Source organism: Schistocerca gregaria, chromosome X (assembly GCF_023897955.1).
Source record: "Schistocerca gregaria isolate iqSchGreg1 chromosome X, iqSchGreg1.2, whole genome shotgun sequence".
Taxonomy (NCBI): Eukaryota; Metazoa; Arthropoda; class Insecta; order Orthoptera; family Acrididae; genus Schistocerca; species Schistocerca gregaria.
This window is the reverse complement of record NC_064931.1, coordinates 156,360,834-156,380,575: the sequence shown is the minus strand read 5'-3', so window position 1 is coordinate 156,380,575 and position 19,742 is coordinate 156,360,834. Positions and strand designations below refer to the sequence as shown.

The 19,742-nt window shown below is 38.5% G+C and overlaps 1 protein-coding gene across 19 annotated transcripts in view; it reads left to right on the top strand.

The window, feature by feature from the left end:
• LOC126297424 (inositol hexakisphosphate and diphosphoinositol-pentakisphosphate kinase) overlaps window positions 1-19,742 on the top strand; it is a 507,792-nt gene that overhangs the window by 344,139 nt on the left and 143,911 nt on the right. For all 19 annotated transcript variants that reach the window (XM_049988233.1, XM_049988228.1, XM_049988227.1 and 16 more), the window contains 4 exons: window positions 3,546-3,772; window positions 3,864-4,000; window positions 9,330-9,444; window positions 18,783-18,910. In XM_049988233.1, coding sequence (XP_049844190.1) covers window positions 3,546-3,772; window positions 3,864-4,000; window positions 9,330-9,444; window positions 18,783-18,910 — 607 coding nt within the window. The remainder of the gene's footprint in view (window positions 1-3,545; window positions 3,773-3,863; window positions 4,001-9,329; window positions 9,445-18,782; window positions 18,911-19,742) is intronic.

Here is a 19,742-nt window from a genome sequence, read left to right as displayed (position 1 = left end):
TTGCGCTCTATCAGTAATGACCTCATTGACAGGACATTAAACCCCAATCTCCTCCTCATCATCATCAGTTGTGTGGAATCTTGATAGCATTGGAGCAGGAGATATGTATTTATGCTATGAAATTCATCTGCTCTGCCTCCTTTAAAACTGTGTAGCAGCTATATTGATTAGATAAATAAATCCAGGAAAACCACCATCCCTTCTACATTTACACAGGCTGAGGAAGGGGTTTTGTTGTTCTTGGTACCAGGGCACATTGAGATTTAAGAAAATGAGTTAAACAGTTGTTACAACTAAGGAAGCATGCACAAAAAATCCTGTGATGCCATGTGCTGTTTCCCTGCATGCTATCTGTCTGCTATTCAGGTACAGTGTCATATGTTTGTAGGAAGAAGAGTGGTTGGAAATGGTAGAGAATACCCTGTGACTGGTTAAGTGAATCGGGAGACTTCCTTTTGGGCACTCAGAAGAGATGTTTATCTGCAATTAGAATTTAGTTTTGCTTTTGATGTACAGATTGTACTACATCATATTGTAATTGATTGTTTCATATTCTCGTGAAAGGGCTGAAGCCAGTTCATCAATTCTGATCCCTCTCTTTGTTTTATCAGACAGAGTGACAAATGTGGGACAGATTTTAAGAATTTGTGTAATGTCCAAACTTATGTTTAAATTATTAGGGAGGAGATTATGTGGTTTCCATCTCATCCCATTATTTTAGTTACTGATTTGTCAATACCTGAGATTTGTCAATCAATGAGAGATTTTAATAGCCTCTCCCCCACCCCACACACCCACAAGCACAAAATTTACTTAAGACTTGCAATTGTTATTGCCATAATGATATTCATAGTGACTTGAATGGAAATTTCCTCAATTATACCACCTATATCTTTGTCTCTAGCAATCAACCTATTTAGATCTTGCATATTAGGGGTAGTAGTTGTACTTTTCTTATTTCGTAGTTATTTGTAATGTGCTGTATATTTCTTCATTTTTTCAATCTAGTTATTAAATTGTTAATTATTCTACGAATTAGTTTCACATTCTGCATAGATTGTTTATTCACTTTCCCACAAAAATAAAATTGCAAAGGACCAACAGTATCAAAGTAATGCTCGATAAACAATGGTATGAGGAAGAGTGAACACTGATTGTGTTCAGTTTCTGAATTTGCATTCCTTGTCAGAAGATGTGTATGCAGAAATGTACATACATACAAATTGGAATTAGTAGTTGCCATAGGTAAAGTGGATGGGTCAAAATCAGAATACATTGGAAATAAGAGTAAGAGGGGTAGTGTATAACATCCCCCATAGGTATAGACTAGGATGGTCACAGGTTGTATTTGGGTAGGCAGTGATGGTACTGGAGGGAAAGAATGTAGAAAGGCCTCAAAAAATCTTGGCCAGGAGAAGTACGTGCCTTCTTGGAGGTTTGTGAGACTAAAAATGTAATTAAAGTAAGATACAGAGATGCTTTCAAAGATAGTATGGAAGATGAGAGAATGAGGGTAAATACAGAGAGACAGAGGGACATTCTTGGAACAACAGCTGAGAGTGGGATCACAGTGTTTTAAAAAGTGTTTAAGAGATCTTTTCATCTGTGCAGTTCAGAAAAGCCAGTGCTAGATGCAAGGCGAATACTAATTGAACAGGTCAGGAAGTGGCTGTCGAATTTCAGCATATCTTGGCAGACATCAGCAGTATGTCATAAGTCTGCCCATACTTTTAATTACACTGTTTGAAAATGGCCTTCTATAAATGTTGAAGCAATTGGATTGTTGGAAAAGTATTATACTGAGGCAGTAAAGGTAAAAGAGAGAAGTGTGATATCTCCATGCCTTTAGCATCATTGTAATGAATGGTTTTTTGATTTTGCGTATAGCATTTTGCAGTGATAGGCATACATCTTTTTGAAATGTTTAATCACATCAAACATAAAGCAATTTTTCTTTTTGTGTTACTTAAGCCTCTTTAGATTCAAAGTAGATTGACTCTGTTAGATGTGCTGTTTGCCCGTGCAGAAAAGAGAAAGCAATTTAAATATGTATTAACTGTTAATAAGTATACCATATTTAGGAGTCATTTCAGACAACATAATCAAGCTATTTAAAAACACAGATATCAGGATCTGCTTAAAGAAGGAACTGGTTCCTGAAGTCTCACAACCAACAGAGAAAACTGAGCAGATCAAAAATTTGTTTACTTATAGGCAGACATGACAACAAACACTATATGGGCCAGATGGACAGAAATTTTAAAAGCCACTTTAAGGAACACTGTCATCTAAAGTAAAACATATACATGGAATAGCACCCAGTGTTGGAATAGGCAATGATCTTAAAGTACTGTAACTTAAGAAAAAGATCTGAAAAATGGAAAGCTTGGAAAAAATCGAAGTTTTTATCCATGGTCAAAAGTGCAACAGTGAGATCCTAAATGAAATGATGGAGTATAAGATTTTCACATTTCTTGACCAACTTCAATATTCTTAAAATAAAAAATACGTAAAAATTAACTTTTTATATGAATAGTCCCAGCATCATCTTTCTAATTCATTAAAATAATTTTGTATACAGTCAGTTTTAATAGAAAATTGTCAGAGTCACTCATGCGTAATATATTTCACCAATGAACATCAGTGATTTGACAGCAAAACATGTAGAAGATGTTGCATGTGACTGGCAACATGAAGATCAACACATCATTAGTTAAACCAAAACGAGCTTTGCTTTCACCACCATCTTGTTTTTCTGCATGTGTTTCATATTGCCACTGAGCAGATCAAAGTACAGAAAGACATCACCTCTTATTAGGTTAGTTTTCTCTTCCTCCACAGAATGAACATAGCACTTTCCAGGAATCTACAAAAAAACTTGTGTTAAACACTTATTGTACTGCCACTGCAACCTGATGATGATGTGTAACTTCAAAACATGTTGCTAATTAAATAATTTAAGTGGTCGATAAACATTGTGACTGGTAGTGGTACATGTAAAACCTGTTCATAAAGAGAGGAAAACTGAATTGTGTGTCGTTGTTGATTGGGAGAATTTTTAGGATGAAGATGTGTTAACATTTTATTAGAATGTTAATAAAGGTAAGAACTGAGCGAATTATCACGAGACACACAAAGGAGGCTGAACACTAGGCTAGCTTTCAAACAAACCCTGCAGTGCACACATTGTGCCACAACTTTCCATACCATATTTATTTCAAGAACACATTTGAATATGTATTTATTTTGTGCATACCAAAGAAGCACACCTTTTTGTCAAACTTCATGTGTAAAGTAGTATCTTGTTTCAACCATTTTGTATTTACATATATATGGTGGATAACAAACATTTATTAGATTTGACACTGGTGGAAAGGTTTCTAATTGCTTAATTTTTTTAAAAAATATTTTGTCAAAAAAGTATAATAAATCTGATCAGAAAGTATATATGTTAGCTCTTTGAGTATGTAAAGGAATGGTGGAAAATTTTTATGATGAACAGATTTGTGAAGTTTATCTCTTCCCTCAAACTTTGTTCTTTCCAGATGCTGTCCTTTACCATGGTGAAACATGGGAATTGATGGGTCGTCGCTGGGGAAAAATAGAAAAAGATTTTTGTACAAAAAATAAAACTTTTGACATATCTAAAATACCTGATATTTATGACTGTATAAAGTATGATCTGCAACACAATCAACATACGCTGCAGTTTGAGCAGGCTGAAGAACTTTATATATATGCAAAGTATTTAGCAGACATTGTAATACCACAGGTATAAATATACAGTTGATGGTACTGAATGTACTCTATTTGTCTTTGTTTGCTAATTCAATTAAATCTTTGTCCCTTTTCTTTAAAAACAGGAATACGGCTTAACAGTCCAAGAAAAACTTACCATAAGTCAAGGCATATGTACACCACTCCTCAAAAAAATTCGTGCAGATCTGCAAAGGAATATTGAGGAATCTGGCGAAGAAACTGTCAATCGTTTAAATCCGAGGTAATACTATGAAATGTATATTCAGAATTATAAAACTGCTCAACAGTATTTGAATGGTGAAAATTAACAGTCATTGAGCTGAACACCACGTTGCAGTTAGTTACCAGGAAGGTGGGTAATTAAGTGGAAGGATACCATATGAAATGGATAGAATGTGTTAATGTTGTGGAGGAATGAGGACAATGTTTCATAACACTGGGTTAAGTTGTGGAGATATTGTCAATGAAAATGAACAAGTTGAGAGAATCAGGATTTGGATCTGGATGGGTTGGAAAAATTCCTGTGTGGGATATAAATAGGTTTGCAAGCATGCATGTGGCTGCCTTTGCAATAGTTACTAATAGTATAATGTCAACAGTCATGCAGTGGCATGCAGGTGTCCCCAATCATCCTGCAAACTGATATATTAAAATTATTGTCTAAAGGGATGCAATTCTTGAGAACTCTGTGGTGCCTGCACCCTGAAGTTCTCTCTAAACTCCAGGTTTGTGGACAGTTTTTACCTCTCTTATAGTCTCTGTATGATGGACTGATAACTGCAGTTAACATTAACAAGGCACATAATATGGGAAAAAACTATATACTTCAAATTCTCCCTCAAATATATATGTGTACATAATAAGTCTTAATTGCAATTGGGGGGTACTGCCCTTAGTTTTAAGGAATCTGTAAAGTTCTTGAGCCTCATATCAGACCAGAAACACATCTTCTTCCCACATATAAGAAATTTGAAGGCTACTGCTCCTAAAATGATTTATCAGCAGCTCATGGGGGTTGACAGATGCTCTCTGACCATTTGTCAAATCTTGTCAGTAGGCCTAATGGTGCAGAGTGTAAAAAATACCCTTGACACTATACAGCAACAAGTAAAGGAAGTGTCGTGCAGCTCGATACCTTGTTTTTTGGGAATCCAGGGAAATGAGCAACTCAGCTTTATCTGCTTTAGAACAGCAACCATGTGTGTGTGTCTGAACCAGACAGACTGTAAAACATAGTCTGTGCTAATGATCCAGCTGTTGTGCACCCTTAATACACTCCTGGAAATTGAAATAAGAACACCGTGAATTCATTGTCCCAGGAAGGGGAAACTTTATTGACACATTCCTGGGGTCAGATACATCACATGATCACACTGACAGAACCACAGGCACATAGACACAGGCAACAGAGCATGCACAATGTCGGCACTAGTACAGTGTATATCCACCTTTCGCAGCAATGCAGGCTGCTATTCTCCCATGGAGACGATCGTAGAGATGCTGGATGTAGTCCTGTGGAATGGCTTGCCATGCCATTTCCACCTGGCGCCTCAGTTGGACCAGCATTCGTTCTGGACGTGCAGACCGCGTGAGACGACGCTTCATCCAGTCCCAAACATGCTCAATGGGGGACAGATCCAGAGATCTTGCTGGCCAGGGTAGTTGACTTACACCTTCTAGAGCACGTTGGGTGGCACGGGATACATGCGGACGTGCATTGTCCTGTTGGAACAGCAAGTTCCCTTGCCGGTCTAGGAATGGTAGAACGATGGGTTCGATGACGGATTGGATGTACCGTGCACTATTCAGTGTCCCCTCGACGATCACCAGAGGTGTACGGCCAGTGTAGGAGATCGCTCCCCACACCATGATGCCGGGTGTTGGCCCTGTGTGCCTCGGTCGTATGCAGTCCTGATTGAGGCGCTCACCTGCACGGCGCCAAACACGCATACGACCATCATTGGCACCAAGGCAGAAGCGACTCTCATCGCTGAAGACGACACGTCTCCATTCGTCCCTCCATTCACGCCTGTCGCGACACCACTGGAGGCGGGCTGCACGATGTTGGGGCGTGAGCGGAAGACAGCCTAATGGTGTGCGGGACCGTAGCCCAGCTTCATGGAGACGGTTGCGAATGGTCCTCGCCGATACCCCAGGAGCAACAGTGTCCCTAATTTGCTGGGAAGTGGCGGTGCGGTCCCCTACGGCACTGCGTAGGATCCTACGGTCTTGGCGTGCATCCGTGCGTCACTGCGGTCCGGTCCCAGGTCGACGGGCACGTGCACCTTCCGCCGACCACTGGCGACAACATCGATGTACTGTGGAGACCTCACGCCCCACGTGTTGAGCAATTCGGCGGTACGTCCACCCGGCCTCCCGCATGCCCACTATACGCCCTCGCTCAAAGTCCGTCAACTGCACATACGGTTCACGTCCACGCTGTCGCGGCATGCTACCAGTGTTAAAGACTGCGATGGAGCTCCGTATGCCACGGCAAACTGGCTGACACTGACGGCGGCGGTGCACAAATGCTACGCAGCTAGCGCCATTCGACGGCCAACACCGCGGTTCCTTGTGTGTCCGCTGTGCCGTGCGTGTGATCATTGCTTGTACAGCCCTCTCGCAGTGTCCGGAGCAAGTATGGTGGGTCTGACACACCGGTGTCAATGTGTTCTTTTTTCCATTTCCAGGAGTGTACAAACTCACCACCACCATTGTGTATATCTTCCCTTCAAATTAGAAGTATCGGAGAGTAAATATATAATTACTGACCAGTTTAAGAAGTAAGATGGAAGTTTTATATTGAGCAGGACAATGAGAGAGGTAGTTCTACGTGGAGGAGAGGCCATAGACCAGGCAAACATTGATATGTAGGGAGCTGGCTTATACAATGACAAACAGGAAATCATGTCATATTGGGGTACAAGTAAAGGAGTCAGTGTAAGAAACTGATGCTATCCCTATTTTTTTAAAATAGTTATGGGACCTCTAACTAACTAACTCATTTGAATGAGTCTTTTATTTAATTTAAGTGGAACAAGGCAGTTAACAGGATATGAATACATGTTTAGTGTCAATTTTAATTAACATAGAATACATTTTTTAGTCCTACTCACAGAACTACACTTTTTAAGGACTTTATTATTAGGCCACCCATTTTAATGTAGAAATTTGTCAGTGGAATAGGAGTAGTAATCCAGAAGAAATGATTTTAAGTTGGTCACATGATTTTAGGTTACCCACACAGGGGATGATCCCTGTGGTTAATGGAACCAGGCAGACAGGTTCTTTAGGTTAAAGCCAAAGTCCAGACAGACAACATTCAAGAAAAGTAGAGTAAAAGAAGCTTCATATAAACTAAATAAGGATAAAGCTAAGGGTAGTATCAATTTACATCAGGGGAATAAAAAAAATATAGTAGATGAGCTGCTTGTGTGTTTAGATGATCTCAAAAATAATAATGAGATTGATATGCTTTGTCTGTCTGAACACCATGCACTGTGGGGATTGAAGGTGTCAACATAAATGGGTATAATTTAGCATCGTACACTTTCAGATCTAGCATGGATAAAGGAGGAGTTACCATTTACACAAAACAAGGTTATAAGTGCAAGACTGTAGCTAGATAATGTAGTGTTGCTATTAGCAACAGTGTATAGGTCCCCATTAGGAGATTGGGAGTTATTCATAAAAAAGTTTCACTCTATTATGCTGTCTGTCAGACAAAAAGAAGAAGTTATAAATCTGTGGTGATTTCAGTGTAAACTTTCTAAGCAATTCTAATAGGAAAAGTGAACTACAAGTGTTATTAATGACATATAGCTTAGAATCAGTGATTAACTTCCCTCCACATTTAGCTCAAGACTGTAGCACTCTAATAGATAATGTATTTGTACAGCAAGAGAATGTAAAACTAACACATGCTTTCTCCGTGATAAATGTATTATCAGACCATGATTAATGTACAAAACCTAGCAGGGTGTACAGTTCAGAAAGCATTGAGTGAAAGTGTAAGGCTGGTGAACCTGGTATCTGTAATGCACTTCAGAGAAAGTTCAAGAAATGTTAATTGGGGAATGTATATAATGAGCCAAGTGCTAATGATAAATGCAACATATTTCTTGATAAATTTATATCCATTTTTGAACATTGTTGCTCCAAAAAAATTACTAAATGGAACACTAAACAGTTTTCAAAGAAACCTTGTATTGCTACAGGTATTACAGTGTCTTCAGAAAGAAAAAGAAAATTGTATGAGACAGCAAGAATTAGTAAAGACCGAGAAGTAATTTTATGCTATAAAAATTATTGTAACATATTGATAAAAGTTGCCATAAAATCAAAAAATATGTGCATTAAAGATGAAAGTAACGACTTTTTTCCTTTCATTATTTTGTGGTGGTTGTCAGTAAGAAAAAGTTTAATAAATATTTCAAATTATGTTTAATTTTTTTGCAAGTTACTAAGTGATCTTGTTCTCAAATACTGGATGGGAATTTGCATATCATGAGCTGCACTGTGTTTACACACCCAACCCCCACCTATTTGATAGGTATGTGGTACTTACCCTCACAGAAATTCATTCACTCAATTGTCACTGCAGTACTGACTATTCTTTGTGTTTTACTGTTCCTATTAATACATACTGATAAAAAAATAAATAACATACCAGATATATGTACTAAGTTTGGCTGAAATCATCCCTGTGGCTTAGATGGAGATGTGGTACATACATACATACATACATACATACATACAGAGCTACATCCATTTTTATAATATGTATGGATTCTGTTAATATCAATGAAGGATGATGTTGCTACTTCTAGCTGATTAAAATTTTATGGGATGGTATTTTTAATCTATTTTATTCCTTGTTTAAATTAACCATTTAAACCAATATTTGCTGCTACATTTAAAAAGTGATAGTTAAAGATACTCACAACTTGTGAGTTGTTGGCAATGATACTGTCATTGAGTTTATTTGTTACATTATCTTGTACACTGATTGGTTATCCTATGCCCCATTTGACAATATCCCATTTTGTTTTAATCTTATGCTCTGCGTTATTAATTTCTGTCAGGAGATACATTGATCTTGAATTTTAATGACTTTCCTTAAAATATTACAATATTTTTTGTAGTATCCAAGTAAATTTGGATCTAGACTTATTCTGGCCTTCAAATAAATTTCCCCCTTGCTCTTAAATGAGATTTTATTTCCCCTAGCTATCTATCCATATGTTGCTTACTTTTTAAATGGATTTTCTAGATAAATTTTTAGGAAAGCAACTTTCAGTTATTAATACAGATTTACACTAGAAGAATTTTGATTTGACATTAACATCAATTTCTCAATATGCCTCATCCCATATCTTAGAAGATATATTATTATTGACAGGTTTGTTTATACTCAGGGTTCTGCAGAATTGTTATTTTAGTGTTGGTGTTTGCAATGCTGGACTGTGGGTACTGTATTCAGTCCCAAAAACAATGTCATGATTCCATTTGTTCTAAAAATTTAAACAGTTGCTGAATATTTACAAGTATTTTTTTTTCTTTGTGTACAGATACTCCCATGGTGTTTCAAGCCCTGGTCGCCATGTTAGAACGAGGCTGTATTTTACCAGTGAGAGCCATGTACATTCACTTTTAACCGTTCTGAGATATGGTGGTTTACTTGATGTAAGTATTATTGTCTTCCTAGATTAATAAATTTGCAAATGTTTTTTTTCTTTTGCTGCTAGGAAAAAATCACTTAGATGTTATACTGCAGCCATACTGAATGAGTATGCGACATACGTTATTTCTTGTGGATAACTGAAGAGTGTGTAGTGCGAGCTACTCCACAATAAAAACTGTGCAACTATTTGCTGTTCGTGTATTTATCACATGCTCTCACATTTTGGACAGAAGAGCCAGTGCAACATGGACATCCTCATCTTAAAAGTAATGTATAAAGAATTCACCTTTTGTCACATAATATTGTCATGTAGAGGAAGGTGTAAGTAGAGGAATGACGAACACTAACTTCACTTGCACATACAAGAATGTGGAGCGAACTGCCTCTGGCCAGAACACATATGGTATATATACAGCTTCAGAACATTCCAGTACGATGATGCTTGCCAGTTGTGGATACTTCTAGAATGTACTCGAACGAATATAGAAATTAAAATTTTTCAGTTCAGGTGAGTTTTAAACCCACGACCCTTCATGCAACAATCTAGTATCATAACCACTACACTACGGCGACTGCACTACTATGCTTCTTCTGTAACACTGCTCCCTCCTCAAGAGAACAGTCTTGGTGTTACGTTCTCCTAGTCCGGGAATGAGTCATTAGTCCTGCATACCCCGACTCCTGACGACTGATGTTCCTCTGGTGGTGATCTTCTTAGAACTTCCCTTGCCGCTGTGTTCTTCGTTGCCCCTCTGCTTGTTGCCTGTCGCTGGAGCTTTGAATTTACCCTGGATTGCAGGATCCTCACAAGGCTTCTTTCAAATGACGTGGATCATATCTCTGATCTTTCATTGTCCCAGTTGCTCTGTTCAACATTGATGAACATTGATAGCATGTCGGCCAAGGTTTTATTAAGGCATTCAGTAAGCCCGTTATTTTGCGGATGGTAGGCAGTCATCATGTGATGGGTAATGTTGCACCAACGGTTTATCTCTGTCACAAGATTTGATTGAAAAACTTTCACTCGATCTGTAATTAACGTCAGTGGGGCACCATGTTTTAATAAAATGTCTTCTACAATGAATTTGGCTACCTCGAATGCTTTGGCTGTTTTCACGGCTTTTGTAATGGCATAGTATGTCAGATAATCAGTACAAACAATAATCCGTGTATTGCCACTAGCAGATGTTGGAAATCATCCGAGGTGGTCAATCCCAACACGCTGGAAAGGCGTTTCGGCTGATGGAATTGGTATGAGTCGACCAGGTAGTTTCCTAAAAAAACCTGGTGAGAAAAATCTCTTCTGGATCCTATTGTATGTCTTAATAAATCCTAAATGTCCGGCCTCAGGTGTGTCATGGAATTTCTGTAGAACATCTAAGCGCATGTGTTTAGGAATCACTGGTAGCCACCTCTTTCCGAATGGATCAACGTTGTCCTACCTTAAATTGTCCTTTCACTTCCTCTGACTAATTTAAGGCAAGCATAATTTGAGATATCTTGGCGTCGTCGTCCTGCTCAGCAGAGAGATCCTGGAGACAGTCACTATCTTCATCAAAGTCTTGATGGTCTTGCACAGGGTTTCTTGAGAGACAGTAGGCATCTTGGTGTTTTCTTCCACTTTTGTACACTATGGTAATGTCATACTCTTGAAGATGTAGTGCCCACCTGGTGAGTCATCCTGTTGGATCCTTAAGACCTGTCAACCAACAAAGTGAATGATGGTCTGTAACAACTGTGAATGGCCTTCTATAGAGATGCTGTTGAAATTTGCACATGGCCCAGCTCACAGCAAGACATTCTCTTTCTGTAGTTGAGTAGTTTCTCTCGGCTTTTGTAAGTGTCCTAGAATCTGAAATCTGCACAAGAACAGTAATGATCCCATACCCACTGGCATCTGTGTGTAGTTCTGTAGGTGCTCTCTCATCATACAGACCAAGTACAGTGCCAGTCGTCAGAGCTTTTCGCAGCACATCGAAAGAATCTCGTTGAGCACCACCACAGATAAATTGAGCATTGGCTTTTAACAACTCTTGGAATGGCCTGGCTTTGATAAAAGCAGTCTTTGATAAAACAACGGTAATAAGAACACAATCCAAGGAAGCTTCTTACATCTCTAATACTTTTAGGAATAGGAAATTCCATTATAGCTCTCAACTTTTCTGGGTCTGGCCACACACCTTCGTTTGACACAAGGTTCTCAAGTATTTTGATTTATTTTGCTCCAAAGAGACACTTTCTTGGATTAAGTTTCAGTCCGGCTTGTTGGAGACACTTAAGAACAGCCGTCAGTCTTTTTATGTGTTCATCAAATGTCTCTGAGAACACTATAACGTCATCTAAATAACAAAGAGACATCATCCACTACAGGTGCCTTAGAAGATTATCCATAATTCGTTCAAAAGTTGCTAGTGTATTACACAAACCAAATGGCATTACCTTAAACTCATACAGGCCCTCAGGAGTGATGAATACAATTTTCTCATGATCAGCCTCATCTACTTCGATTTGCCAGTATCCCAATACATGTCCATGGTTGAGAAAAATTTAACCCCCTTCAGAGAATCTAGTGTATCCTCAATTTGTGGAAGAGTGTAAACGTCCTTTTTAGTTATCTTATTAAGCTTCCTGTAATCAACACAAAAGTGCCACCGGCCATCCTTTTTCCTGATTAGAACCACTGATGAAGACCACGGGCTCGGCGAAGGCTGAATGATGCCATTCTTCATCATTTTCTCTTCCTCATCGCGAATTATTCGATGTTCCGTTGCTGACACACAGTATGCTCTCTGGCTTATTGGTTAATGGTATCCAGTGCTAAATCAGTGCTTCACTGTCGATTTGTCCAATTTGCTCTTCACCTGTGAATTGCAGCATTCAGAGAACTCTTGAAGAATGGCAAATAGCTTCTTCTGTTGTTCCTTAGTGAGATCTGGTGATATTCAAGCTCGAAGATCTTGTCTCGTAGTGGTAGCACTAATTTCACCCACAGACTCAGCATGGGAGGTTTCTATGACACTCAGCTGTTCTGCAATTAACAGCTCAGCATTTGCTACACACATGCATGTTGGAAGGATCTGCGATTCTCGGCAACAGTTAACTATCTACAATTCACCGAATCTGTTCTTAAACGAGACGACAGAGGCTGGGCTGACCAAATTGTTCTTCAGTGGTATGCTTCTCTTACATTACACTAAAAGATCCATGGGTTGACACGCGGCATGACACATGACAGCTACCTATCGAGCGCTGACTGCAGGAATGGTCACTTCATCCCGCACACAGTCTCCACACATGCGAATGCGCATCTTCCTGTCCACAGTATCTCATCTTGTCTAGCATAATCTTCAAGCGACCACATTCTATAATTGCTTGAGAAGCTTTCAAAAAGTCCCATCCGAGAATGACGTCATGACTACATTCTGGCAAGATGATGAATTCTAAGGGCTGTGTATGACCACTTATGCCCACAAGAATGACACATCCTCCTGTAGGTTTTACATATTTCCCATTAGCCTCATTCAGCAGAGATTTTTTGTTGTCGACGAATACGGTTTCCGCAACTGGTGACGGTACTTCTCCGAAATGACTGAATATGATGCTCCAGAGTCCGCAAGAGCGTGGGCTGGTCAGCCATCCATGAGGATATCGATGTAGTTTCCATATCATTTTTGTAGTGATCGACGGTGGAGGATTTTTTTCTTTGGCGGCCTTATCTCCAAGGTAGGTCGCACCCTTTAGTTGTACAGGTTGTGGCGGCTATGTGATCGGCTAGAGCTTCTAAACGGTGGTGGACACCTTGATCGGTGTCTGGGGAGTGTCCTGTCCAGCGGCTACCTTGCAGTGATGGTGACCTACGTTGTCTTGCACTTACATCTTCTTGTTCATCTTCATCGTCCTGGAGTTGACATCGGCTAAGATCAGTCTGCTGTCTGCTTTCTTATAGTGCGGGCATCATCATATATCTGCCGCCTTTCTCGGGAATACCACATGTTCCGGTCGTCCGCAGTGGAAACATACTGGTTGGTTATCCTGGGCCCTCCAGATATCAGTCTTTCTTGGTGCCCAAAAAGGTTCCTCATGAGGAATTGTAGGAAAGTAACTTCACCTGGGTCTCGACTTTTTACTGTTTTAAAGGAAAATGAAGTATGAGATATTGGGTTCAATGTCTGTTCCACTTCCTCCCTTATGACCTCTTGAAGCGTCTCGGTTTTCTGCTCGCCGTGCAATCCAAGTGCCTTCTGAACTTCCTCTCTCACTAGCTGATGAAGAACACTTGTGAAATCAGTTTCTTCCCCCATCACAAGCATCGATACGTTGTTTGGAAGCCATTCAAACTTCTTGCATGTAATTCTTTTTTGATGCACTGCCTCGATATACTGGCACCATGTTATGAAGTCATCTGTGTCGAAACTTCCTTCAGGAGTAGGGCTTGATACCTGTCCTCAGCAACACCCATCATGAGATGTGCAACCCTATCTTCCTCCTTCATTCGAGGATCTACTATTTTACACAGCTTTAAGATGTCTTGAACGTAGGACGCTGTCATTTCTCCTGGATACTGTGCCCTGCACTTTAATTTATCTTCAGCCTTGCACTTCTGTCGTCGTGTGTAACCGAAATACTTGCGCAGTTCCACCTGGAATACTTCCCAGCTTGTAAACCTCTCCTCATTGTTCTTATACCATTGTTTAGCAGTGCCCTTCAAGTGGCCGGATGCGGTGGTCTAGCGATTGTAGGCACTCAGTCCGGCACCGCACGACTGCTACGGTTGCAGGTTCGAATCCTGCCTCGGGCATGGATGTGTGTGATGTCCTTAGGTTTAAGTAGTTCTACGTTTTAGGGAACTGATGACCACAGATGTTAAGTCCCATAGTGCTCAGAGCCATTTGAACCATTTTTTTGCCCTCCAAGTACGAAAATACATTAGCCAAACACATGGTGTCATTCCATTTGTTAAATTTGGCTATACGCTCATATACCTTCAGCCACTTGTTTGGATCTTGACCATCATCACCAGAGAACCCGGAAGGATGTCTTATGTGGTGGCACACAGTTGCTGTCATCATGACATCCTCCTCTTCTTCTTCTTCTGTCTCTGATAGGTTGCGATCTGTTGAATGTGGCTCAAACCCGGGGTTTCTTTCCCCATAAACGGTGGCTCTGTTGTGGCCTGATGGCAGCCACTGTGTTGTCAATAATGTGCGGTATCACAAGTTCCAATACCCAGCACTTCCGCCATAATAATGTCACATAGAGGAAAGTGTAAATAGATGAATAATGAACACTAACTTCACTTTACGAAGGTTTATTTAGCACTTGCACATACAAGAACGCGGAGCAAACTGTTTACGGTCAGAACACACATATAAAGCTACAGAACATTCCAGTACAATTATGCTTGCCATTTGTAGATACTTCTAGAATGTACTCAAGCCGAATATAGGAATTAAAATTTTTCAGTTCAGGTGCGTTTTGAACTCGCAACCCTCCATGGTAGAATCTTGTATCATAACCACTACACTATAGCAACTGCACTAATCTGCTTCTTCTGTGACAATATTATAAGAGTAAACTACTCTCCTTTGCTGTAAACAAATATTATTGCTGTGAGTCATTGAATTAAGATCACAGAGATGAAAATTTACTTATGCTAACAAAGTTCTGCAACAGAGATTTGGTGTCAACTGTAGAACATTCTACTAAGTATAATCAAAGGAGCTGAAATGTTGTGGACACCAATTCTAAAATTACATTAGAGATATTGACAATGGAATATACACACAGCTTTCCTTTCTGTATATGCAACTTGTCAAGGAATTAACTAATTTAAAAAAAGTAACTTTATCTCTAATAGCATTGTCTTCATGGTATTGTCATTTATACAGACTGATGAAGGTCCTTGCAGAGTTTTGATAGGGACTTTCATGTAAATTCCACTTACAGTTTAGAACACATCCAGGAAATATGTTCAGTCTCCTGCAATATATCTGAAAGTTCATTGGTTTAGACTGCACTTGTGTAATCTGTCCAAGTGAAGGAGCGGAGAACTTCATATGATCAGTATGTAAAAGATGATGTACAAATCTGACCAGCATAATTTTGACCAGTCACAATATATGCTGTGTCTCCTCATGTAAATGTATACCAAGTACCAGCAAGTAATTTCAGTCTGTTTATATATCACTTTGAAGCTCTATTGGCCTGTTTAATAACAACAAAGAAAGAATTAGTTGTTGCTGTTGATTTTAACGTATATTTTCATGAAAACTGCTCCAGTAAGAACTTATTGCAGTCAGTAGCATTGTCGTTCAACTTAATTCATACTGTTCACTTCCCAACTAGCATAGCCAAGGGCTTAACGACAGCCATTGATAAAATCCTTACAGCAATGTCTAATGACAAAAACTATATTGTAAAACTAATAACAGCTAGTCTCTCAGACCATGACATGCAGTTCCTTTTGCTAAATGTTAATACTGATCAAGATATAAAAATTTACTAAATCTGTGTTCCAGAGGGTAGTCTGTAACCCAAAAGTTAGTTTAGAAAACTTCTCAAAGGTGGAACTGTGGTGATGCATGCAATGCTCATAGCATGAAAAAGTAATAAAACACTTTTATTATTAATGTCCTTAACTTATTTGAAAATGGTTTTCCCCCAAAACTAACCCAGATTAGACCAAGGTCTATAAAACAGCAATGGATTACTCGAGGAAAAAAAGATAACCAGGAAGACAAAAAGAAAACTATATCAGTCAGAAACAGCTCTGATGTAAATGCTATAGATCATTACAAAATATACTACAAAATATTGATGATGATGATAATACAGACATCAAAGCAAATGCATTATCAGAAAAGGATAGTCACATCAGATAACAAAATAAAGACAATATGGGATATAGTGAAGTAAGAGAGTAGTAGAACCAGAGATGAAGAGGCGCACATAGGATTAAGAGCAAATGATACATGGGTAACAAATGTGTGCAGTGTTGCTGATTTTTACTAAGCACTTCACTACTGTTCCTGAAAAGATGGTGTTGTAAGGTTCAGTAGATGATGCCATGGAAAATCACAGTCACTACAAATGACTACAATAATATGATGTAATTGAGTAGATAAAAAAAAATCTACACACCAAACAGCGGCAGGAGAACACACACATTAAAAAATGGTTGAAGGGGAAGGAAGAGGGGTGAAGGAAAAGAACTGGAGAGGTTTGGAAAAAGGGACAGACTTCAGAAAATCACCCAGAACGCTGGGTCAGTGGAGACTTACTGGACAGGACGAGAGGGAAAGACTGTATGACCCTCACAACACCAGTAGAAACAATATCCACCATAAAGTTCTTAAAATCTGAAAATTCTAGTGGCTATGATAATATAGCAACAAAGTTGATTAAACTGTGTCTCTGAGTTTACTGACATTTTAAGTTATTTGGGTAACCAATCTTTTATCAGTGGAATATTTCCCGAATGTTGAAATATTCTTCAGTTAAGCTTTTGTATAAGAAAGAAGATAAAGAAATATCATCAGATTTCTGTCAAATTTTGCTTTTACCCTGGTTGCCAAAACATATTAGAAAAAGATAAGATACAGTCATCTTATAACCATCTAGCCACAAATAATATATTAGCCAAGTCACAGATCGGATTTCTAAAGGGCTACTATGTTGAGAGGGATATTCACATATACAGTGAGAATTTAGTTATAAGACAATAAGTTAGAGACTACTGGTATATTCTGGCAGAGGTATTTGACTGTGTAATTCACAGTACACTTTTAGAATATTACAATGTAACAGGAAATGCTGCAAGTTGGTTCAAATCCTATATCTCTGACAGAAAACAAAGGGTGTCAATATGAAAGAGACATATATTAAGCTGTCAGGCATCATCCAGCTTGGGAATGGATAACATATGGTGTTCCCCAACACTTTATCGTAGGACCCTTAACTTTTCTTGTGTTTATCAATCACCTTTCATCAGTAACAGTACCAGTTTCCAAGTTTGTTTTGTTGGCAGGTGATAACAAACATTGCAATACATTGTAAATAAAGTATAGCTCTAGAAAGGTCACCTAATAAAATTTTTATGGACAGGAATAATGGTTTATAGCCAATTCTGTGACTAAACCTTGAAATGTGTTCTATATGCAGTTCAAAATTTGTAAAAACCTTCTGCCAGCATATCCTTACAATATGATGACGGGCAGATGGAAGTAGTTGTCACTGTTAAAATTCTTGGGATTACAGCTGGACAGTAAATTTCACTGGGAGGACAACTGCTGAAGTGCCTAAACAAATCTCTGTTTGCTATGCAAATGTTGTCAGACAAAGGTGGTACAAAAATAAAAAAAAGCTAGCATAGTATGCTTATTTTCATTCCATAATATCATACAGGATTGTTTTCTGGGGTAACTCATCTAGCCAAGCTAAAATTTGTTGATGCAAAAAATGTTCAGTATGAATTATATGTGGTATGAACTCAAGAAGTCTGACTAATAATAAAGTTCATTTTGAGAAGAGTATAAAGGATTTATTGGTGGCCAACTCCTGATCCATTGAATTTCTTAGCAGAACCGATTGATATGTGTATGTTATTAATAATACAAAAATAATGTGAATATTGCATACAATCTGAACTCTGAATGTTTTGTGCAATAACGTGATCATTATATGTGGCGCAAAATGTTTATTTTATTTTATTTCTTTTTTATTGATGATATGTGGCTACAATAGCCTATGAATTATGATATGCACTGAAGTGTATGGATCATTTAATATTAAGTGATACGTTTTATATTCTATCAATCCCACATCCACAAGGGCAATTTCATTTGGGAACGGTGGAAGGTGCATTAGCATTTCTGTTCACATTTTGTAAACATTTATCATGCATTCTTGTTTTGTGACATGTTCCACTCCCAGAGGAACTGCTAACTATGGGTCAACTGCCAACTAAAAGTACACCTAATCTAATCTTATATAATAAAAATAATAATGTTAAAATGTGTTTGTCTCAATGCCACTGAACTGAACCTCTAAATATGTTGTTATTCTCATAAAAAATACACACACGTTTTGTCAGTGCTGCCAACTAACAATACTTTTCAGGTTCCTCCTTTTAGCTTTGTAAACATGACTGCAACAGTGATTCTCCCCCCCTTCAATATATTCCAGAATACTCTGTATGTCTGGGCAGCAGTTCAACTTACGAAAGTAACTGTGTTGTGGTTAACCTTCAATGTCATTGATATGTGAAGGAAGGAATAAGATTTTTTTAAAAAAAACTTACGGATGTGATATATGTACCTTGAAATGATTTCTGTTGTTGTAGGTTGAAAAAGATGAACAATGGCGCCGGGCAATGGAGTATGTTAGCATGGTCTCGGAACTGAATTATATGTCCCAAATTGTAGTTATGCTGTATGAAGATCCAACTAAAGATCCCTCTTCAGAAGAAAGGTAATAAATACTCTCTCTCTCTCTCTCTCTCTCTCTCTCTCTCTCTCTCTCTCTCTCTCTCTCACCCCCCACCCCGAATATTACAAGAGCATGGGGCTTAGTTTGACCTTAAACCTTAAATTTGTTTCCTCTTGAACAGTCTGCAACTAACAACTGCTTCAGTCTCAGTGTTGCTTATTTGTTTTACTTTGTTTATTCATAATATTTAAAGATTTAGTAGTTTGGATTCATGAGTTGGGTTTGTAACGCAGATAAATAGCCATAAAGTTCCTTTTAACTCAGAATAATGTTTTTATTGTATGGAACATAGTCTTGATTTGGTGGTAGTGGTTTACACAGCAGTACATCTAGTAATAAATGATAAAATAGGAATGCAAATTAACTGCTGTGAACCGCATAGTGAATAAAGTATTGTAATCAAGACCCACAGTCAGAGATGCAGTAAGACCACAGCAATATAAATATACAGGGTGGTTTTGTGATGATGTTACAATCAATCAGGGACAATAGAGAAGGGTAACTGTGTCAATTTGTCCAGAAACGACAGAGTCAAATGTTATAAGCAAAAATTGTTCTTACACCTGTGACAGTGGAATACTTGTACAAGTACTATTCTTGTTAAGATTGTAGGGTAGACAATTTCCATAGATGGTAATATAGATCAAAACAGGGAATAAATGTCTAGTAAACATAGGCTGTAAAATGCATATCTTAAGAGCTATGACCACTTGTTCATTGTCAATACTGTGAAACACATCTCTTCTACTGCAAGATCTTTGGTTTCCATGTTTTTGGAGGAGGTAGTATGGACACACACAAGGAAAAAATTTTC